Here is a 23,986-nt window from a genome sequence, read left to right as displayed (position 1 = left end):
GCGCTGGTGGAAGGCCGAAGGCCTGACTCGATCTCATGTCCTCTGCACTGGGAGGCGGACGTGCTAACCAGTCATCCACCGTGCCGGCCATAATAATAATAATAATAATAATAATAATAATAATAATAATAATAATAATAATAATAATAATAATAATAATAATAATAATAATAATAATTCATTAAATTTGGAGTGGTGATGTATGTTCTACCACTTTTTTTTTTGTCAGATTCAGAATTGTATGGGCACAGCTGCTATTTTTTGAAGATGAACTGACAACATATTGTTGAAACATAAATTTTCACTTCATTTTCGTGCATGCCATAAATGTGCAGTAAACTTTATGGGGTAACGTTTCACAGATTGTGTTTATGTGTGTGTGTGTGTTGAATCATGGAGAGAAGGGAGTGGTCCTGAAGGGTGTGACTCTGACACATACTCTATCATATTGTCCAGGTGAGTCTACAGTGTGTATAAGTGCAGCAAGACAGCAACACACATGATCAGTAGGTAAGCGGCTGTGGATATCGACTACAAGGTGACTCTCACATTCAAATTGACATTTAGGTGCTTTTGAATTTGTTTCTCTTTGCTGATAAAAGCTTATATGTTGGTTTCCCCTTTTCTTTCAGACCTGTAGATGAATGGATTGTAAAATGACGCTTCTTCTACTTCTAACTGGTAAGATTAAAAACATTTTCTTCATTGTTCCGTATTCACTCTTCTCTGGTACCTTCTTTCTGATCTAAATCTGGTGTTTGTGTCCATAAATGTAAGGAATCGTTCCAGTGAAACTGAGTAGCTAATATACCGCACATACCTCACACAAAGAATGAACCTGCATGCTCTCTGTCATGATGGCACATGTTTAAAGAGTTATTACCACACTTGGGACTTAGTTTGGGCCTGCTTTACCATTCTTACAAGGCTGATTATGTGGACTTCTTAGAAATGACGACACACTGAAGTTAAAGAACAACCAATGTTGATTTAAAGTAATAGATAGATAGATAGATAGATAGATAGATAGATAGATAGATAGATAGATAGATAGATAGATAGATAGATAGATAGATAGATAGATAGAGAGACAGACAGACAGACAGACAGACATACAGACAGACAGACAGACAGATAGATAGATAGATAGATAGATAGATAGATAGATAGATAGATAGATAGATAGATAGATAGATAGATAGATAGATAGATAGATAGATAGATAGATAGATAGATAGATAGATAGATAGATAGATAGATAGATAGAAATTTCTAAATATAAATGTGATGAATTCCTGGATCTTGAAAGTAAAAGTGGGTAATGTAACTATTTCCTCCCCCAGCCGTGGCTGCGGTATCGCACGCCCAGACTGACTGCTCTCAAGGAGCTTGTTACCCACGCAGCAGCGACCTACTTGTCGGTCGGGCTGATCAGCTCCAAACCTCCTCAACATGCGGACTGACTGGCCCCGAAGTGTACTGTACGCCATACCAACAGGTACGAGCTGACAACATTTGAGTGAAAGCTCCCAACACGGACAGAGTTTGGTGTTTTTTTTGTTGAGACCTCTTCTTGACACGCATAAGATCTCATAATTCCCATCAATACAGGCCAAAAAAATAAATAAAATAGTGAAAAAATCTCAAATGTGTCTAGAAGATATCATTTTTTACTAGAGTAATTAATCCCATGATAGAAAATCATCTTATTTGGGGAGAGATCTCTGTAGGTAGCGGTAGATCACACTTTGGCTCACCTGCAAAGTCATGAGTTTCTATGGGGCAATAACACGGGGAGGCAAATGAGGTGGAGGTCATGGTGAACACACTGACATGCACATGCAGCAAAGCTCTGTGGTAGCTTTGGCTGGACTGCCCGATGCCCCTTTAGTCAGTCTCGTTTCAGTGCCAGACCATCATGTTGCAACTGCAGCCTTTAACCAACATCATTATCTCGGGAATGGTCCGCAACACCACTGACCATGACCAGACCATTCGCAGACTCAGCACAGACCTTCCACCACACACGCAAGCGATTTTGAAATAAAGGCTTGCTGGCCAGTAGAAATCATCTGAAATGTTTTTTTCATTTAGAATTATATCACTTAAAATTGTGTACACTCTCCCACTCTTGCAAGCTCAAACTTGAGACTTGATCAAACCAGAAAACGGTGTTAATGAAACCATTTTAGACTATTTTGTGCAAAAGTTTTTTTGTTTGTTTTTACATTAAATGTTGTACTAATGTCCATGTGGAATAGAAAAAAAAATCTCTCACAACCAAACTGTTTGCGATATTGATTCCACGTAATACTTGTGAGCAAGGCTTTGGAGAGTGCATGCATATACAGTAGGATATTCTCATTTTCTAAGTATATAGGCTACTGTGTATTGTTTAAAAACTCATCAATCAAAAAATTGAGAGTTAATTGACTCCCTGACTTCAATTGAAAAAAATGTTACAAAAAGTTCTGACACAAAAGCAAACATGATTGAATAGTGTTGTCAAATTCGCAAATTTAATCTGAGAATATTATTTAATTTATTTAATTTATTTTTTCTGGCATCTCAGTCTAAAATCAATCCCTAACAAAATACAACACACACTGAAATCAGCTTATTCTTACTCCACTTCTTAGCAAATGCTAGCATGCTAACTGCTTTTATGCTAAACTATAAATGCAAGCTGAGTAGAAGAAAGGCTGAGGCGTATTGATGAGCGTTTTCATCTGTGATCTGCAACGTTATGCAGAACTGGAGGGTGGGGATTGTTCCGCGGCCAAGACGCATCTTTTCATACCTCATTTGTTGGCGTACATTCAACAATTTCTGACAATCATTCTGCACACACTATTGTGAATCTGCCTGAAGGAATGATAACTGTGTTAGGTGTGTACTCACCTCCTTTCTCGAGGTGAACACCACTGTCCATATTTTATTTCTCTACCTGCGCGACTTTGACCAGAGAGGTAGAGGAGCAAACGCCCAGCTTTATCTATGGCGAACAATAAAGATCAACAATGATTAGGCCCCTAAAATCATTTTAGCTCACTGATTAGATCACGTGCGGAATGCTTTCTTACTCATTGACAATATATTTTATGGCCTAGACTCCTAAATGAGTATTAAATGTATTTAAAAATGCACTGATACAAAGCAGATTGTATATTTATCAATTCATTCATTGGTGTACAAAGAAAGCTTGCTGTATAATCCATGGGCATTTCTAGCCTATTTTTGGGGGTGCTCAACACCCCTAAATTGAATCCCACAACCCTAAAATTTAAGAGATTTTTTATTTTTTTTTTGCTTTTGTATGTACTTTTTAAGCAGAGACGTGTATTCACATACAGTACTTTGTTGAAAGATAATATTTTAACAACAAAATTACAGCAATGCCCCCCTCGCCTTGCTTGTTCCCTTCCACCGCATGAATATGGTGCCTTCCAATGAGATACTGACAGGACAGTCATGGTGTAAGTAGTAAACAGTGTCCTGTATAAATTAAACCCGGCTTGTCTCGAACATTACTTTTACCTAACACTTCATTATCATTACTAGCCCTCGTTTGGAGTTATCTGTCTCTCTTTTTTTCTAGCTAGGAAAGGTTTCAGGTGGTTAGAGACAAGCACCACTGTCCTTTGTTTGAATTGGAATGTTAAATATTAAAGGCAAGGTGCTACTGACAAGCTAATTGAATGTACATGACCAAAAAGTGTTATGCTTCTCTTTCATAAATGTGCGATTGAAATGATGTTGAAATGTACAAAATAGTAAATTTGATCTTGCCTGGCTGGGAGATCAGCACCCCTAAACTTCTGACACTAGAATTGCTCCTTAGTAATCTATTATATTGCAACATATTTAACCAAAAGCAGTGTTGGATTTGGATGTCAAATATTTAATGTGATTTTGTTCATAGAGTAAATAGGTTGTGCTGAATTAGTCAGAGTAAATAATATACACACCATTGTCACTATTATAAATGTAACCAGTGCTTTCTTGATACCAGTGCAGACACATATTAGAGTATTTTATTGAATACTTTTCGTTATGAACTTTGTACACTACCTTTACTTCAGTTCAGATTTATTTAATCAGTTCATGTATCAGACCACTGGCAAGGAATTAATACAAATAGTGTTTGGAATGTTTGTTTGAGGGGATAAAGAACTGTGCCAAAAGACACTAACAGTTCAAATTAAAAGCTCAAATAACGACAGGACTTTAATCTTCTCATATTTATGTTCCATGCTACTGGATTGGTGGTCATTTTAGGTTAATCCACCAAACATTTGATTCCCTGATCAATCATCATCTTTCATTTAAAAATATATGTACAATATAATGACATAAACAAATAAATGTGTAGGTGAATGTTTTTGTTTTTTTTACCAATTACATTCAAAATACACATTGCAGATGTTTGTAGATCACTTCATTTGTCAGGGTTTGGGGTGTACCGGTATTTTTTTCTACATTTATGAATGTGCGCATGACATCAAGTCTATTAATAAGTGTCAATATGCCTCAAATAAAGTAAAGTAAAGCACAGATTCAAGCTATTTAGGTAACCTCTGCCAAGAACCTGACAGATGTTTGTTTTTTTAACAACCCTAAACAACCTATTTGAACTTATACTGAATTATACCAGACCATTTATAGTGAAGTGTGACCTGAGGCACGTAAGCGTGGGTGAAACACTGATGTTGCAACAATGAACAACTGGTTGGGAACTTTTCCCTAGTGGGTAGCCGGCCAGTCTCTTCCTGCATGTGCCAGAGCGGCGGTCACTTCCATCGTAGATGGCGGGAATGACTAAATATTGACTTAACTGGCAAAGGTAGCAACTGGGATGTCACATCGTTTACTCATTTATTCATTTGATGGCCACAAGGGAAATTAATGCATCACAATAGAAGCTTTATTACAAGATGTAAATATGTACAGTACAAAAATGTATTTGCAGATAGGCTATGATGTATTTGTCATGAATACAAAGAAAGACATTTGGAAGTTATATACCTTAACTTTAAAATGGTACAAAAAAGTGTACTATCTATCTTTACCAAAATGGATTGCCGGTAGAAATAGAATAGAATAGAATAAAGGGTTGAGGTACCAAAACAAAAAAAAACATTGAGAGAAAATCACAATAAGTACACAATATCGGCCTAAAATCTGAGAGAAAGATTTACTCTCTTGAGCCTAATCCCTGTCCTATTGATCCTATGCTGGGTTTCGGTGATTTAGCTAGCTGTCAAGGCACAATCAAAGGGACGAGACACATTTGAAATTTGTTCATGAGCAAGTAGTTTCCGGGCCCTCGAGTTCAATACCAATGTACATTGACCGTAATTTTGTTGTTGTTCTTGTTTTTTTACTCCTCAGAGGAAGACGAAGTGCTGCCCATGTGACTCCAGAAACCCAAATGGACCTCTAGCCCACACTCTCCAGGAAGTGCTTTCCACTGCTGGACCAGAGAGATGGTGGCAGTCCAAGAAAGGTTGGCAAAGACATTTAAAAAAAATAAAACATTGGGTGATTTTTATGCTTATGAACGATTTAAGATAGATGAGAGGGAATTGAGAAAGCGTGAGACACAAAGGGAGTTGTTGTACCCTGTCAGAATTGCCACCATTCAAATCTCATAATTTAGTTTAAAGCAATCATTGAAAGCTGATGAACAAAGTTGAATTCGTACAAGTCATCATATAAGACAAATCATTCAACAGTTCAGAAAATAGAGTCCTCTAACAACTCTATATTCATTGAGAGCACAGCTTGATTTTGATGCCGGTTTGAGATTTTGGCAGACCGCTCTGCGCTACAGGTATAGCAGGGGTATTTGCTTTGACATGCACCTGGCCCATCTGACAATTTGGTGGCTGAAAGTCAACTAATCTGTATGCCTGCTAGAACCATGTCTAACTATTGGCACAGGTAGTGTAACACATTTTTGGGTGAATTTAATCAGAGTGCAAACAGATATACAGTACTCAGACATACAGCATGCATTGCACCAACTTGAATCTTTGAATAAATCATATCATTGAACAACACATTATTATTATTATTATTATTATTATTATTATTATTATTATTATTATTATTATTATTATTATTATTATTATTATTATTATTATTATTATTATTATTATTATTATATTTGTAAAATCAACCCCATGGCCACAGCACAGCTATGGAGGGTAGAGGGCAGGGGTGCCCAAGTCCAGTCCTTGAGAGCCCCTACCCTTCCCAGCATGTTTTCGAAGTCTCCCTCCTTCAACACACCTAAATCAAATAATCAGGATTGTTATCAGGCTTTGCTGATGAGCTGATTATTTGATTTGGGTGTGTTGGAGGAGGGAAATATGGAAAACAGGCTGAATAGGGGCTCTCGAGGACCGGACTTGGGCACCCCTGGTGCACAGGGTCCCACAAGCCAACTTTACATCATCTTCTGCTCACTGTTCATTATAAACATACTCTGCGCGCTCTTATTTCCTGCATGGACTCCAGCAAATCAATTTATGTTTCCATTTAACTGCACCAAATGTTTGCAAAAATACGAAAACCCATATATAATTGATGCCAATTGAAATACATGGGGGAAAATTTAAACGCAACAAATTCTTTAAAAAAATATAATATGCAATTTCTTATTTCGCAGAGCTGATCAATGACGTTATTGCTTTATCAGGCAAATTAAGACATTACAGCTGATCACCGATTTTGCACCAAAATACAAAATATCAGCTGATCCTGATCCAGCCGATCAGATCGTGTAAAATCTAACAGTAATATAATATTCTCTCATGGTATTGTTAGTATTCAATGGACCCGCGCTATTCGCAGGGGATCGGGACTGGGCCTGTCCACGATTAATACAAAAGATGTGTATTTTTTTTTTCAACCCCCCAAATTTTTGCGTAAGCAAGGATAACCCTCCAGTAAGTGTTTTCCGAGACAAACTGGGATTGGGTTTGTACCAAAAAATGATGATGCACTCTTCTATCTATGCCAACGAAAGAACAATCTGTGATGGAGCTTTTGTTCTATTATTTTTTCCTGCAGAGGTTGCTCCAGTAACATTTCAATTGGATCTCAACAATCTCTTCAAGCTCGACAACCTGATCCTTCATTTCAAGGTGTGTGAAAACAAGCAACATTTCTTGCTGGGGTCCACCATCAGATTCAGGAGTTAGCACCGACCACCTTGCAGCAACAGCTCCAGTCAGGCTCCTCAATAATGGAGGCAAGGAACTTGGTCCCCCTCAGACTTCATGTCCCTCTCCTCCCATGAGACGTGGGTAAAATGTTGCTGTAGGTGGGAGTTTCAACTCTTTCTGAAAGGCGGCTCTGCCAGACGTTACCAGCAGACGATATCACAACACGTTTGGATCTGCCTGACTATATTTAGCCGGAACTTATAAACCTTGCATGCCTGGTGCATGACTCTTCCTAGCTAGAGAGGTTACATTCCACACCCCTAAAGCCAGTTTCTATAGCCGGGGATGGGACCACCAAGGTCGCCACCTGGCTCTCTGTGCACCCGCCGTCCTTGACCCTTCCCACAAGTGGTGAACCCTTGGCAGCCCACGGTGCTTCTTCAGGCTGTGCCAGGCCGGGCTTCATGGGTGCAGGCCCAGCCACCAGGAGCTCGCCAACAAGCCCCACCTCCATTCCTGGAGGGACTGGTGGAGGTGGGGGTGTTACCGGTGACCTATGTCTGTGCATTGGAAATCAAGGTCAAAATATTGTAATCATGATGGGAGGTTTATGAGCTGTTCTTTGTACTTTTTACACTGCCACAGGCATAAAGCCCCAAACGAATTAGCTCCTCGGATCATTGGGACATACAAAAGCCTCCACCACGAGCGGTGAAGGCTCAGGGAGGGGATTGTTTTGTGCCATTTCCTATCATTTCTGCACAATCGTTTTCAGAACATTCATTTTATTTCACTAATGTGCACGCACCTGTAATTTCTGAATCTAATTGTCTGTGTAGGGGCCTCGTCCTAGTGCCTTGGTGATAGAGAAGTCCATGGATAATGGCAGGACATGGCAACCTGCCTTCTACTTAGCTACAGACTGCCAGAAATCTTTTCCAGGGATCTCTACTGCACGTCCTGTTACAGAGGACCAGACATATTGTTATACTCTGCCCCATACTGGAGAAAACCCATTCCAAGATCATACAGTAAGGACAACTCAAATTTCTCTCAAAACGTCCAATTAGCATTTTTTGCCACCATTTTTTTTTTTGCCTTCTTGTGGTGACTCTACAAAAGACAGTTCTTGATGTACAATTTAGTGATCCCCGACAGCTCTGGTTTTCTCAATATTATTTGGATTTGAAATAATGTAGAGGGTCTAGCCCCCGTAACATTTATGATGACATTTTTGCTCTTCTTATATTTGCATTAAGAAAAGAAAAGAAACTTATACATAGTTGTAGACTGGTAATAGTGTAATATTTTATTCTTTTTGTGTTTGCTTTAGCATAGTCAACGCCAACTGTTCTTATAGAACCAGGTTGGACAGTGTATTTGTTTGCAAATTATTATTTTTTTTTTTATGCAATTTTCTTTCATATACAGTAAAAGTATTGTACTTTTTAGGATTAGAACTTTTGTTTCTCGTATTTCTCCTACGATGTACGTAAAGTGCCACACTGTGTGGCTGTTACAACAAAGTATTTTCGTTATAGGCCCCATTAAAGTAAGAAAATAATACATAAACCTTGGAGGTTGACAAAAAAAAGTCTATTGCAGCACCGTGAATGCAAAATACATACATGAAGTATTTTCTTTTCCAGATTGAGTTCAATCCATTGCAACACTATCCTTATGTCCCAGATCCTAGCAACCCAAAGATTAAAGGTTAGTACTGTATTTGTGTTTGTCAGCAATGTATTACATGTGGGATATTTCTTGACCCTTTGGGAGACTCAGGCAAGAAGGACCACGGAGGCCTCCAAAACAAAACAAACAAACAAAGATATTTGCATATATTGACAAATAACATTAAAAATATTTTTTACAAACTAAACAAAGCCTATTTGGTCAGCTTGGTTGTGCAAGATGTCTGCAAGCAGGGGCCTCTTAGGAGTTTTCTGAATCTGGTCCTGGTCCTTGGGTTACTGGGCCAATAGCTGGGGCCTCCTACTGGTTACGTGGTAGTGAGGGGCCCTATGTGTTGGATTCCCGACATTGACCCATTGACATTGAAGTGTGCAAAGCACTGCTTTGTCATTGATATGGGCCAATGTCAGCCATCTCTCAGGGACCCCTTAAAATCGGTGTTCTAGTCTAAGCAATTGCCTGGGTTGCTTGTCTCTGTTTGCAACTTGAATCATGACAAAAAAATAAATGACTTCTGGTTTGATCCTCAGATGTGACTGGCTTAACGGGATTGAGGGTAAACCTGGCAGAGTTGGGCGACGTACCACGTCAACCAGGCAGACCTCTCAGTAGGTTTTTCGCCTTGAAGGAGATGAAAGTGATGGGCAGCTGCATGTGTCATGGACATGCCAGTCACTGTTTGCTGGAGGCCGGCAATAAGGTTTGGTGGCCACTGCTTCCTACTAAACTTAACATTCATTTTGGTCGCACTATAAATTTGACTGCTTGCTGGATTGACTAGTGTTGCAGCGATACCTGTTGTTCTACCACCCTTAATAAATCAGCAGCTAATATGAATAATTGCAGGTGAGCCCACAGTGTGATTGCCAACATAACACTGCTGGTGTGAACTGTGAGCGCTGTGATGATCTCTACAATGATCTACCCTGGAGACCTGCGGAGCAGGGCAACAGTCACACTTGCAGACGTAAGACACACTACCACATGCCAAAGTTCTGGAACCACTGAGATGAGAAGATAAATGGGTGGAATTAAATGTTGAAAGCTGTTGTAATTTTACAACTCTACTAAATGGGTGGGGTTGTGATACAGTATTCGGAAAGTAGAGATTACAGATGAATTTGGACAACAAAATAATATGGTTCTTTTACAAGTTGTGTAATCATGGGTCACCAACAGAGGTGGTGAATCCAGGTCCAGTTTGGCTTTAGCCCCTGATGCTAGCTGGTAGCAAGCTAGCTTTAGCTAGTTTGGCTTTAGCCCCTGGTGCTAGATGGTAGCTAGCTAGCATCAGGGGCTAAAGCCAAATTGTGGCAGGGACAGGGTTTTTACTTTTTGTATCTGGATTTGCCACATCTGGTCACCAAACCCAAATAAACTAGTCAGGAAGCTATTGACTATGCTTGTTGAGCATTTGTTAAATTTGTTCTCTTTCTTTACAACTCAGGCTGTGAATGTAACAACCACGCCGAACGCTGCCGTTTAGACCAAGCTTTGTATGAAGCCAGTGGCCGGAGGAGTGGAGGTGTGTGTGAAGGATGTTTGCACCACACCACAGGACCAAATTGTGACCAGTGTGCCCCCGGCTACCAGCCGAATCCCAACAGCTTGATGGATCGTCCTGATGCTTGTATACGTAAGTCAACGAAAGAGAATTTACAAGTAAAACATTTCTTTTAAACCATATTGCTTTGAAAGTCTTAAATGAATGTTTTGCAGCAGTATCTTTGCGTGTATTTTGTCCTTATGTGAGTAATTCTTCGCTAGGTTGTGTCTGCATTGCTGACGGGACAGTTAATGGCGGACGCTGTGATGACATTACAGGCCTATGTCAGTGTAAAATGAATGTGGAAGGCCCACGCTGTGATCGGTGCAAAAGAGGCTATCATGGCCTTTCTGCAGCCAATCCTCTGGGTTGCTCAAGTGAGTAAGCTGGTTTCTTCAGTTTTTTCAACAACACATATAAATCGCATGTTATTCATGTCACAGTACTTTGTGGTAAATTAAAGGGACCACTGGATCTCGCTATATCGTAGAATGCAGCTGAACCGATTGCATTTCGAAGCACGCACACTACGATGGCTCAGACAGACCACACTTAGCAAGCGTACCAGCAATTCTTATTTTGCGTGCGCGAACGATCATCTCGGCTAACGACGGCAACTTGGCAGCCAGGGCGAACTCTGGCAGGTGACACTGAAAGACAGAGCGAGCCGGTGTCTCGACAAAACAGCATACTCGTCAGAGTAGCATACCTTGCACTTCTGTGCAATGCATGCGCTGTAGGGAACAGGTCATGTGCAGTAAGAACGGTTTGGGTGTTAGGTTGAGGTAAACCAAGCTTTAGGAGCGGAAACGCAACGTGTTTATGTGCAGTATTAGCCAGCTGAAGCTCGTTGCTATCCTGCCACGACTTAGTACCCCCGCTTGTCTAACAGGTAACTGTTAGATTATTAACATTGTTTTTCTGTTTCAATTTATATTTTAATCGTTTTTCATATTAGTTAGAGCTGTGTAATAATAAGACAACAGTTAATTCATTTGTTAGTCAATCTATAGTCTTTGTTCTCCTCTCTGGGAAAGAAATGTCAAGTAAGGTTTCTGAGTTATCTAAATGAGGGGATGTTTGAAAGTGCAAGCAGAGGTCTGTCCACAAATTTCCTGGTGCAAGGAGGTGCCGGGGACCAATTGTTTACCCACATCTGGAGTGAACTGAGATAGGAACTGGTGTAGGATTCTAAGTTGTGTATTTCACTCTGCTGACAGGACAAGATGACAGGGGAGGAGTATTCTTTCTAAACACTGTTTTTGTATAAGTGTGCAAGAGCAGAGAGGGAGAGGGACACTTTGCGGTCACTGCTGATTGAGCAAGGATCCAAAGTGACTTCGGAAATTTCTGAATAAAAGCTTGCAAGAAAACTTCTTCACGAGATCTCAACTTTGAGTTTTATTTTGAACACGCAGGAAATCGAATGAATGATTTCTAACATAACATAAGCATCCGAAGCTTTTGGGGGCTTTCCCCGCCATTAAATTTTCAGAAAAACTTAAAAATCAGTGTTTTAATGATGCTAAAATTGCACATTTTGACCCGCAGACTGCTATGTTTGTTTCACACAGCTGTCACAATTTCAATGATCCAAAAGGAGTACCCAGCTTGCTTTGAGGTGGGCTTAAAAAACAAATGTTTAAGTTAATTAATAATTACGGGTTTGTTATTTTAATTAAGTTTTTCAAAGTAGTAGTATTCGTTATTTGCATTTACCCACCTGTGCCGTACACAAGCTGATTGGTCTTTACCTGAGCCCTGAGCAACTGTGACAGCTAGTGGCAAAATGGCCACCCTCTGAGATGGAAAAAAACGAGTGGATTTTTCTGCTTGATTCACATTTCACAAATGCAATATTAATCAGAACACCGGGTTTAGATAATGGGGCCACATACAACATATTATTGTTCAGAAAATTTTTGACTTGGCGTTCCCTTTAATAAACAACCAAGTGCATTCAGCTATTTCTATTTCCTCTGCTGATTAATTAAATTCACTTAATTAAGATACTGAATAAAAAAAAAAAGGTACGTTAAATTTTTTTGTCCCCACAGATGTTCCTGTGCGTCCATAAGGCTAGAGCAGGGATCGGCAAGTTCGGTCCTAGAGAGCCGCAGTCCTGCATGTTTTTGGTGTCTCCTGCCTCCAACCCAGGTGTTTCAAATCATCAGCTCATAATGACGTTCTGCAGGAGCCTCACCAGCTGTGTTCGAGGAGGGAGACATCAAAAACATGCAAGACTGCGGCTCTCTAGGACCGAACTTGCCTACCCCTAATCATTCAAAATTGCACATTTAAATTGACAGAGAGAAGCTTTTGTATGTTGTTCTCTAAAGACATCATTAAAAGCTAAAGAAGCCAATAAATACATTTGCTGAATACTCCCGCAATATCTTTCAGACTCTGAACAGTGTAGCCACTCGCCCCTTAGTGCCATCCCTGGTTGTAATGGTAACAAAAACTGTAAGCACCACAGTAGCGCAGTCCAGTGAACAGTGGCTCATTTGCATGAAACAGAAATTACCCCCTCAAAACATGTTAATTTCAGCAAGGCTAAAATAGTGGGTGAAACATATACTCATTATTACGGGCTGGGAACTGTTTTAAATTGTGAAAAGATACTGTATGTCTCCTCTAAGTTGCATTCACTGCATAGTGTTGTTTTATGTGTTCCTCACTCATAACATGCACTCCTGTAATCATATGTTCGTAAGAAATGTGATTCAAGTGTCCCCCCCCCCCCCACATTCCTTTTCTGCTATCCAGAGTGTTCCTGTTTCCCAGAGGGATCACTGTCAGATATTTGTGATTCTGTGACTGGCCAGTGTCCTTGTCGGCCACACTTCCATGGCCCGACGTGCGAAGCGTGTGCAAGAGGCTACTGGAAACCCCCGCAGTTCCAGCGCTGTGAACTCTGCAGCTGTGACCCCACCAAGTCCTTCAGCGATACTTGTGACCAGGTGTGACCTACTCACTTCCAGACGGGACAGCCTGCATGATCATAAGCAGGAACCTTCATCCTGTTTCTTTAATTGAGTAGGATTTTGTCATATGCACGTTTGGACAGATTACACTGTGAGGAAAGATGTCTGAATGTGGCATACCCCAGGGATATGTACATTTATGAGCGCACTCTTTGGTGAGAAAAAGGCTTAATGCCCATAAAATCCAAAATACTGCGGCAATTGTTTTGATATGTTCAGAGGTTGAAGTTGACATAGGTAGAGATGTGTTTGTGAATTTTGGTGACGATTCATAGCATTTTTGTGCCATTAGCTTTTGTACATTTAAGGTTGTGTTCATAAGTTTACATACCCCAATGGTATATAAACTTTCAAGCGCAATTGGATTATGATAAACCAAAGTTTTTCAGGCCAAGTTTTTAAAGGGGGTTTTAATAACGAAAATCAAAACCAGATTTTTATTTGTATTAAGAGAGAAGGATTTTAGATAATTCATAAAAGAGCATAGACTTAAATTTTTTAGCACGTACCGAAAAAAAGTAATGTAGTGTACATATGACTTAATCCAGTCACTCAAACCTTTTGCACCAAGTACCACAAAAACGTTTTCCAATTAGTAGTATCATCATAATGACTAAATTTCAAAGACAGTAGTATATACAGATTAATTCCCCTCCCCCCTGTTTTTCTGAGTAATTTTTTGTCCTGTTTTTCGGAATAATTTTTGACAGAAAACAAATATTCAGTAAAACTGAAAATATATATTCAGAAAAACAGAAAAAAAAATACTCAAAAAACAAAGCTCCCCCCAAAAATGTGTCAGAAAAACAGGATTATTATTATTATTTTTTCAAGTGAATGCAATACGCTTCCGTACTTATATATAGGTTTAAGTGTTCATGAAAATAAAAGTATTGCAAGTCTCTAACTTTATGCACAGGTTTGGCCGTCAATACTCATCTAAATAGCAAAAAAAAAATATTTAAAAAAAGTTAACAGAGGATTTTCTTGAAAAGTAGAAGGCAAACTTCTGTCGCATTTTAAAAAATGCACATGTGCAAGACCATCCTACCTGTTCCACAGCCGTAGATAGAGTTTTGCCAACTCCGTTTCAGAGCTACTACGCTGTGATTGGTCAACTGCTAGTCACATGAGATATGGGCACCATGCTGCTCCCCTGCTGCTGCGATTTTGAAGTGTTTTGCGATAGGTGTTTGCACTTTCATGTTTCAATCATGCCTTGTTGCTCAGCATGGCATTGCTCACAACGACCAGGCAGCGGTATTATTGTTCACTGGAGACCCACAGAGGAGGAAATTATGGGAAGTAAAAGTCAAACGAGAGGACTGGAAAGCAAATAACACTTCATTGTTGTGCAAAGTAAAGTAAAATAACACGATTTGAAGTATGTGGGACTGCACAATGCAGCTTCGACCTTGTATTAAGAGTTATAATTTAAAATCAAAATATAATTGATTTTAATTATAAGCCTGTACAAAGTGAATGGACTTAAAATCAAATTATTATTGATTTTAAGTCTTGATAAAACAGGGCCCATAATGCGGGCGCGCGCAAGCTAATCTTGCTCATCAAGCTCAGCGTGCATGGTTCTGTTTACAGTCTCTGCAGCCGGCCTCGCTCATATAAATAAAGTAAAAGTAAAGTACGCGGTGAGATCGGTGGAGCTACAATGAATGGCTGAAGCCGAAGCTCACCGGCTACATCAACAAACAAAGTAAACATTTCTCCAGATTGATTGACAGGATGGAGGATGAATAGTTTCCCTCTTCCAACACAAGCTGATTCCAATCAGCAGGATCATTATTAGGCTTATGCAGAGCTTGCTGATGAGCTGATCATATATCAGCTGCGTTGGAGAACGGAAACATCCAACATCTGCAGGACTGCGGCCCTCCAGGACCGGAGTTTGACATCCATGGTTTAGATGATCCACTGAGAAAACGTAGCCAAAACACATCCCCCACTATACTTCTAAGTGCAACTAAACCGTGCTTGGGCACTAGAGTACCAAAATCGAGTACCCCAAGCAGTACTAGTTCCACACTTTGAGAATCATTCATCTGTTTTAAGTAGTTTTTATGTTTCTCAAATTGATTATTTTTGTTTGTTTGTTTGTTTGTCTTTCCAGTTGACAGGTCAGTGCCAATGTAGGCCAGGGTTTGCAGGCCGAACGTGTACCGATTGCCCAGACAACACATATGGTGACCCGCTCATGGGCTGCAAGCGTGAGTCAACTTCTCTTTGATGTCTGACAACCCTCAGTCACAGTCTCGCAAAACTGACACAGCAAATTCTACGGAAAAAAGTCATTATGCCGTCTGTTATTTGTCTTTATTATTGCTATATCTTTCCATATTTATGACGGATATGAAGAAACATTGTCATTACTGTCCTTGAGGAACTGTTCATGTGATTTACATTTTTCATCTGTTCCTTTGATTTTCCAAGCTTGTCTGTGTAACGCTGAAGGCACCCAAGTTTGTAACAAGCAGACAGGAAGCTGTTTGTGCCGTCCAGGCGTCACAGGGGTTCGATGTGACACGTGCCCGAGAGGACACTGTGACTCTTTCCCTAATTGCAAGATGTGTCCATCTTGCTTCTTCTCCATGGATACACGACGACAGGCCTTCAGTTTAACCATAGAGGAATTCACCACGAAAATCCCGTCTCGTCCGGGAGGCTCCGGTGGCCTTGGAAATTTGGAGCCCCGTATTCAAGCCCTGGAAACTCGTCTGAAATTTATTCGGGAGTCTGTCTCCCTTCCTCCCAGTTCTGCCAGACAGATTGATGATGCTCTGTCCAAACTGGACAAATTAAGGTGTGGAAATATTTCTATTAACATTTATATTACTTCTATATATTTTCTGATTGTAGTGCAGGATTCACCAATTCTGGTCCTAGAGGTCCGGAGTCCTGCAGGTTTTAGATGTTTCCGCCGACCAACACACCTGATACTAAAGATCAGGATCGTTATCAGGCATGCTGATGAGCGGAATATATGAATCGGGTGCGCTAGTGGGCGAAAAACATTTCAAACCTGCAGGACTCTGGACCTCGAGGACCAAAATTGGTGAATCCTAGTGGGGGGTTTTTATTTACACGCCTGACCTCTGTGCAAGCAGCGAGGTGGCACTGTGAATGTGAGTGAGAATGGTTTGATTGGCAATCTGCCCTGGGTGTACAAAATAGATGGATGGATGAATATGAATACTATGAATTCCATGTTTCTCACAGCAACCAAGTGGACAAGGTAAACAATGACCTATCTCCTCTGGCACCAAAACCTGACGTGGGCAAAGAGCTTGACAAACTTCAGGACTTGTTGGACAGCCTAAATGGGGACTACAACATCAAGAAAGAAGCTATGAAAAACACAATCAGTCCCGGCAATGCAGGTCAATCCTAAAAACTTTTTTTTTTTTTACATTCAATATGACCCATACACAAACACCCGTCCATAATGCTTGAACTAAGTGTTCTCTTGAAGATTCCGTTTTTGTTCTGTTCCTGCTCGCTCCTCGCTCCTCGCTGCTCCTGTCATACTCAATTATATTGTTTTTCATCACGCGTTCCGAAGCTTTTCTCTTTTCTCCTTTTTAAGACAACTCGCCTTTGACATTTGACATTTAAAAATACGTCGGAATCCCATTCTGGCAAGAACAACTCGTAAAGTCTTTTCATATTGAGTTTTTCTCCCATTCAGGAGATTTTGCTGCCATCAAAAATGCCTATGACGAGTCTGTAGATGCTGCAAAGAAAGTAGATACCAGCAAAAATACTGTGAAGGAATCAGCTGATGTCAGAGAAGATACTTTAGATCTTCAGGAAAAAGAATTTCCAAACAACACGAGAGATGTCACCAAACTAAACCAGAGCATGGCATCCCGCCCAGACCTCACTCCTGTTGCTAGAAAGGTACCGACTAGGCCACCAACATTTTAATTATTGTAACTTGAAGGTTTTTTTTTTAAGATGGAGCACCTAAAGTGACATGGGGGGAGGATTGAAATATGTTTCTCATTACTGTTTTTTTTTTTTTTTTACTGTTCTAATGAGAAACTTTCTCATTAGGACAAGAAATTTCTTGATAGGATGAGAAAGTAGTCCATTGTGTGGAAGGCCCTATAACTACATTTCGGTTTGCATTTCTGAGTGAAAATGACAGAGTGACCTATATTATACTGACATTGCTTCCTTATTTGCAAGTCATCATCACCATTATGTTGTAAATGGTAAATGGACAGCTTTTTATATAGTGCTTTAACTTCACCATATGGTGCCCAATGCGCTTTACAATGCCTCACATTCACCCATATTCACACACACACACACCAGTGCTTGACTCCAGGTCCACGGGGAGCAAATCGGGGTTCGGTGTCTTGTTCAAGGACACGTCGACATGGACAGCAGGGGTTAGGATCGAACCCACAACCTCACGGATAGGAGATGAGCGCTCTACCACTGTGCCATGCGGCCCCATTGTAATGTGTCTGAGAGACATTTAAAACGTGTGTAGTCTTGCAGTCTGCTAAGTTCACAGGCAAAGAAGTTTCTCTCTCACCTTAGAACGAGAAAGTTTCCCATCCTAAGGAGAAACATGTTTCACTTTTGTTTTCCTCCCATGTCACTTTAGGGGCTCCGTAATCTAAATATTGTGTCTAAATGAGGAATATTTCTTCAGGTGTGTGGCAGTGTTCGGTCCGAGCCCTGTACCCCACTCATGTGTGAGGGTGAGGACCTGTGTCCACCAGAAGGATCTTTGCCTTGTGAGAAGGGCTCGAAATGTGTTGGTGCCCTGCCTCTGAGCAAGAGGGCAGATGCCGATGTGAAGGATGTGAAAGATCGTCTGAAAAATCTCAGCAACAAGATCACGGAGTCTTCAGAGAAGGTACAACCATACGTGAAGACATTGGTCATATGAATGATTTCTCACCATAATTATATATATATATATATATATATATATATATATATACATATTAGGGGTGTTAAAAAAATAGATTCGGCAATATATCGCGATACAGCGCGCAATTCTCGAATCGATTCGATATGCGGCCAAATCGATTTTTAAACATCAATTTTTTATATGAATATTCAACACGTTAAGCATGGAAGAATGTTATATTAATGGAACGTTAACCCTTCATATTTTATTGCTGTTAAAACATGAAACAGATTGCAACAGATTGGTTTGTTTGTTAAATAAAGTGGCTCACAGATATAAGCCTAAAGTTTCAGATAAATAGATACGTTTTCGTACAAATCTTACAATGTACATGTACAAGTTTACGAATTAGTATGTTCAAAATTTGAGTTAAAAAAAATCATTTATAATCCTTCCGTCTCCCCAAATCGGAAACTAACTTCGTGCACATGACCCGGTATTTCCGCGATCCTGTCTGACTTCCTGCTCGTGAAAGCGTCTGATTATCCTTCTTTTTACACACTTTACCAGAAAAGTTTGCGTATTCCTTGTCGTGTCAAAACCACGAAGATTTGACAAGGGTTCGCATCCTGGACTGCTTGATTAAATAGTGCGTCTGCTAGCATCAGCATGCTGCGACCGTACCGGCAGATATAAACAATCTGTAATTGGCCTTGGAGCGACGTTGTGTGCGTCACTGGCCGCATTGAGGATTGTGGGATAACTGTATGCAATTTGCATACGGCCATTTTATTTTTTCGTTTTTTGCGTACAGACTATTATGCCTGGTATAGCGATATATTGTTTACAAAAAGTTGGAAGCAAACAATTGTACAAGAGGTCTTGGTGATGTGAAAAATAATCAGGGAACAAGGGCATCAAGCCCTGCTCATTTTTAATCTACCAATAAATTGGTTCAGAAGTGTGTCTGTAAACTTTTGTCTATAAAGCGTACATTTAAGTAAACATGTAATATATACGTACCTGTACTTTTATCATTTATTTATTTTTCCAGCTCCAAGACAGCCAAGATAACGCCAATGACATGAGACAGACAACTGAGGATCTGTCAAGCAAGATAAGGCAGGCCCAAGACGACCTGGGAGATGACTTAGAAGAGGCAAAGGATGTTATAAAAGAGCTCAAAGATTTCCTGTCAGGTACATGTATTTGCAGTGCAAAGGGATGATAGCTAAAATTGTACAGTTTTCCCGCTGGGGTTAGGTTAAAAGAAAATACCCTTCATAAAACTGAGGGGGACACCTGCGCCCGTGACGACACACTCTCATGCTAGTAGCTAGTTAGTTACATTGCATATTCAACATTCTCTAATCTCGAACAACTATTTTAATGAACTAAAATGAATATACAGTGTTGTTATCTTGACATCACATGTACTTACATTCAATTGTTGTCCAAAGCAACAACAAAATAGGATCCGAGAGCCACATTGGAATTGTCTTTTCTTCTTTCTTTTTTTTTTTCACTCAGCAAAACAATGAACAAAGCTACCACAGGAGGGCGCTCTTAGGCTGCACAAATTCAAACGGCAGAATATTTGCTAAAATGTTTATCAGTTAGCCCATTTAATATATTGTCTTTGTAGTGTATTCAATGAAATATAGTTTGAACGTAATTTGCAAATCATTGTTTTGTTTCCATTAACGTCCCAACTTCAGTGGAATTGGGTTTGTATGCTTATGATTCATTTTGAAAGGTTTGTGTATAAGATGTCTTTATATTGGGCAAGTGTACTTACCTGAACTTCCTTAGCCCTTATTCTCCCTCCAACTTGTCTAATTTCTGTGTCCAGACCCAACATCCAACCTGACCCACATTCAGGATGTGAGTGACTGGATCCTGAAAACCAAACTGCCTTTGAGCCCGACTTCTCTCAAGAAGAAGCTCGATGAACTGAAAAACCTTGCCGCAAACCTACCAGACAGTACGTCCATATTAAACAAGTCAGGCCCGCAGTTGGATGCGGCCAGAAAACTGTTGAAGGAGGCCCAAGATACCAGGTGACTGTCCCACCTTCACAGTTTAGAGTTTGCTTGTAATATATTCCATTTCTCAGAAAGTGATGTGAAAATGAATGACATCTTGACAGGGATACAGCACACGGGGTGAAAAATGATGTGGATGAACTGCTGGCAGGCTTCGACTCAGTGGATGACTCCCTCTCTGACATGGAGGACAATCTGCAGAACAGCTTGGATTCCATAGACGACTTGAACAGAAACCTTACTAAGGTGGGTCCCAGGAAAAAAAAAATCACCTACAGTATTACAGATGAACTATTCTAGCCTCAGTTTTATAATGACTGATTTCATCCAGGCAAGAAATCAACTGAAACCAGCAGAGAAGACTCTGGATGATCTATCATCAATGATTAGTCCGATCAAACCTCAACTGGATGAGATTAAAGGCTTGCTGCAGAATGGAAGCGAACAAGCTGATGACGCACAGGACACCGCAGACCAAGCGGAGGATGAAGCGACTCTTGCTCATAAGGTCAGCTGTCACTTGGAAATGATCAGAAATCAGGGGGCGGGATTAAAATTGCACTCTGCAGGGTTTAAATGCTGTACTCGTTATACACTAATTTGGGCTGGACTTTTATGACCGTAAACTGTTGATGCAATTCAAGTTTCCATGTTTATTTTTGACTAAAACATATAGAATAAGACATGTATACATAGTGTTCATTTTATCCGCCATTTTTAAATTCAGTTTCAGTTTTAGCCCAGTTTCAATCCCGCTTGTTAGTTTTTATCATAGTTAGTCAACCTCATCCCTTTTTTATTCACTCCTTTTTTTTAGTTGACTATAAATGTAGCATTTTAGTCTTCATTTTAGTCCAAGAAAACATAATTTAATTCATCGATTTTTAGTCAACAAAAACTGTCAACATTTTAGTCTAGTTTTAGCCGGGACAATCATTTTATCCCTGTATATTTTTTTGTCAGCAGATAATGTCGAACATTTCGGATCTAAAACTATTAAATATTCTCTCAACTTTTTGATAGAGCTGTCAAAATTAAAAGTAATCAATTATCAAATTAATTGACAACTATTTTAATAATCGAGTAATCGTTTGAAGCCATTTTTTTATTTAAAATTGTCCAAATACTCTGATTCCAGCATATAAACAGTATTTGTTTACTGATTTCTGTAAACAGTCCTTCATGAAAGAAGATTGATTATCTTATGTGTTTAACCAAAGTAATACATTTGTAATACACTGTAATGCAAAATTAAGATGAATCCTATTAGTCGATTAATTGATTGAATAATCGATAGCTTAATCGTTTCCAAAAATATTCGATAATGACAGCACTACATTTTGATGAAAAACAACTTCACGCACAATTACAGTATACACGAGTGGCTACAATGACTCCATGCTATGATCTAGTAAGTTAGCTAGCATTAGTTAGCGGTCAGATTAGCATTATTGTTAGAACGTTATAGCCGTTGGATTAATGTTACGTTATAATTATAATTTACTTTTTTTTTTAACCTTTCACCATGAATCCACCTCCATGTGTTTGTGCATGTTGCACTCGCTAGCTGCAGATTTGTCACTGTGTGTCACATGACAGTGTCACAGTGACAGATTCATTTTTCGTCTCGTTTTTGTTCATGAACTGTGCATGCACGCGTGTGCGTTTTTAGGAGCTGTTGTCAGTGCTGGACCAGTTTGATCGTCTTAAAGATAAGGCTGCTGCCGGAGGGCCTCCCGGAGGAGCAGGGCCAGAGGCCGAACGGCTTGCAAAGCTTAAGAAGGATGTTGTGGATCTGACGAATACCACTGACAGCATGTTGGATGCTCTGGAAGGTAACAGATTTTCAGAATTTGCTTACAACGTGATTGAGTACGTGGTTATCTGCCAACGTTTTATTTGATATTGGCCAGATTTCATTTTCAGGGAGAAACCATCCTTAACTGTAGCAAGTCAATAAATATCGATATTTCACTCCAACTTTGTTACCTCTCCGCAGGAAAAGCAGATTCACTGAAGCAATTGCAGGATGAGATTCTTCAAAAGTCCTCAAAGCTCGGGGGACTTGATGCCAAGCTTAAAGACCTTGTGTCACAACTTCAAAAGAAAGCCCACGATTTGAGTGTCTGCCAGGGCTGAGGCGATAAGTTGCCACAGGACATCCTTTACCAGAATCAGTCTCCATTAAAGCAGAAATCCTCCTTAACCCTCAAATACTGCTGTTACTTGTCTACACTAACATTGCACATCTTCTATGATGGATGCACCACGTACGGTTCGGAAAGATATTCTGATTCTCAATCTAAATAACCACCTTTGCTTATACTACTGTTATTGAACACTTAGCGAGGGTGTCAATGTAGCAATCTGTATATGTATGTCTTTTTTGGGGGGGGAATGAAAAATGGCATGTCATGAGAAAGGTCACCACAAAACAGTATCAGTATCGCATTTGCCTTTGCATAACCTACAGGGTGTCACAAAAACTTGATGCCATTTGGTAGTCTGACTAAATAGCCAATTTGATGAATGAAATGGCTTCTTTTTTTTTGTGTTTTATGGGTGCATTGTGGAGTTTAAAATGTTAATGTTAAAGATTTTTTTACATCATGCATACTCTGTCAATGCCCAGATGACTTTTTAACTGTGACTGTGCCTATAAGCTTGTATCTTCCCTTCAGTGTGAAGTGTTCAGGGCGAACACGCCACAGATTCTTAGGGGGGAAGGGATGGAGTGGAGCCTTGCGCGAGCTTGACACAGAGGCTGCAGTTACGCTTTAGGCCAGAGGTGGCAGTTGCGAGTAAAAAAGTGACAAACTCCAAAATGCACACTGAGCTGTATATATTACTGGATAGCTGATAGCCGGTACACGCCCGTGCAAGCCGCTGAAGCCACAGGGCGACCATCTTACCACTCCCATCTCGTGAACAAACTATATATTATATGTATACGTACACAGAGGTGGCAAATCCAGGTCTAGAAAGTAAAAACCCTGCCACAGTTTGGCTTTAGCCTATGATGCTAGCCAGCTAGCTAGCTCCCTAGTAGGTAAACTAGTAGGAGCTACCATAGGAGCTTGCTAGGGAGTTAGCTAGCTAGCACCTGGGGCTAAAGCCAAACTGTGGCAGGGTTTTTACTTTCTAGACCTGGATTTGCCACCTCTGTATGTACAGATTAGACATATACAGCTCGTAGGCTCTTAATATAGGGGCGGGGGTGGGGTGGTGGTATGGCGGGGTAGTCACTATTTTTTAACAAGTGGACAACGGTATGTGCTGCTTTGAACACCCCCTTTTTCTTTTATCAATTTGTATTTAGTTCCCTAGACCCCAATATTAAATTTGGCAGAGGCATATTTTGTTGAATTACAGGTATAATCCTTTAATTAAAAATGTAATGTTTCCTTCTGTAAACATCATTAACTCATTCACTGCCATAAATTATTTTCTTTTTTAATTGATGCGACAAGCAATTAAAATTGTTTTTGTAATTAATCACAAAACTTAACTAGTTAACTAATGATTCATCACAAATTGTATATCTGTTCTAAATGTACAATAAAAAAAATTCTAGGTTTTCATACTCTTGTTAACAAAAGTAGAAAAAAATGTTAAACTAATAGAAATAGTTTTAATGATTTTTTTACGTTTATAGC

General features: G+C 39.8%; 1 protein-coding gene across 1 annotated transcript; it reads left to right on the top strand.

Annotated features, from left to right (window-relative positions):
- The first annotated feature begins 450 nt into the window (after nt 1-450).
- On the top strand, nt 451-23,434 carry lamb3 (laminin subunit beta 3). The gene is made up of 23 exons (XM_086086999.1): nt 451-538; nt 633-681; nt 1,344-1,498; nt 5,392-5,506; nt 7,078-7,151; nt 8,012-8,203; nt 8,822-8,885; nt 9,398-9,567; nt 9,714-9,834; nt 10,315-10,503; nt 10,635-10,790; nt 13,183-13,376; nt 15,529-15,625; nt 15,849-16,218; nt 16,635-16,795; nt 17,104-17,315; nt 18,082-18,288; nt 19,340-19,484; nt 20,138-20,345; nt 20,435-20,576; nt 20,662-20,838; nt 22,003-22,165; nt 22,330-23,434. The coding sequence occupies exons 2-23, from the start codon at nt 645-647 to the stop codon at nt 22,467-22,469; spliced, it is 3,489 nt and encodes a 1,162-aa protein (XP_085943125.1). The 5' UTR covers nt 451-538; nt 633-644; the 3' UTR covers nt 22,470-23,434.
- The last annotated feature ends 552 nt before the right edge of the window (nt 23,435-23,986 follow it).

Source organism: Leptonotus elevatus, chromosome 10, assembly GCF_054856555.1.
Source record: "Leptonotus elevatus isolate MCC_2025b chromosome 10, RoL_Lele_1.0, whole genome shotgun sequence".
NCBI lineage: Eukaryota > Metazoa > Chordata > Actinopteri > Syngnathiformes > Syngnathidae > Leptonotus > Leptonotus elevatus.
This window is presented reverse-complemented; position numbering and strand designations above follow the sequence as displayed.

Coding starts and splice junctions, on each gene's coding strand:
- lamb3 (XM_086086999.1), top strand. CDS start 645: ATGGATTGTAAAATGACGCTTCTTCTACTTCTAACTG. Junction 7,152..8,011: donor ACCTGATCCTTCATTTCAAG/GTGTGTGAAAAC, acceptor TTGTCTGTGTAG/GGGCCTCGTCCTAGTGCCTT. Junction 10,504..10,634: donor TCGTCCTGATGCTTGTATAC/GTAAGTCAACGA, acceptor ATTCTTCGCTAG/GTTGTGTCTGCATTGCTGAC.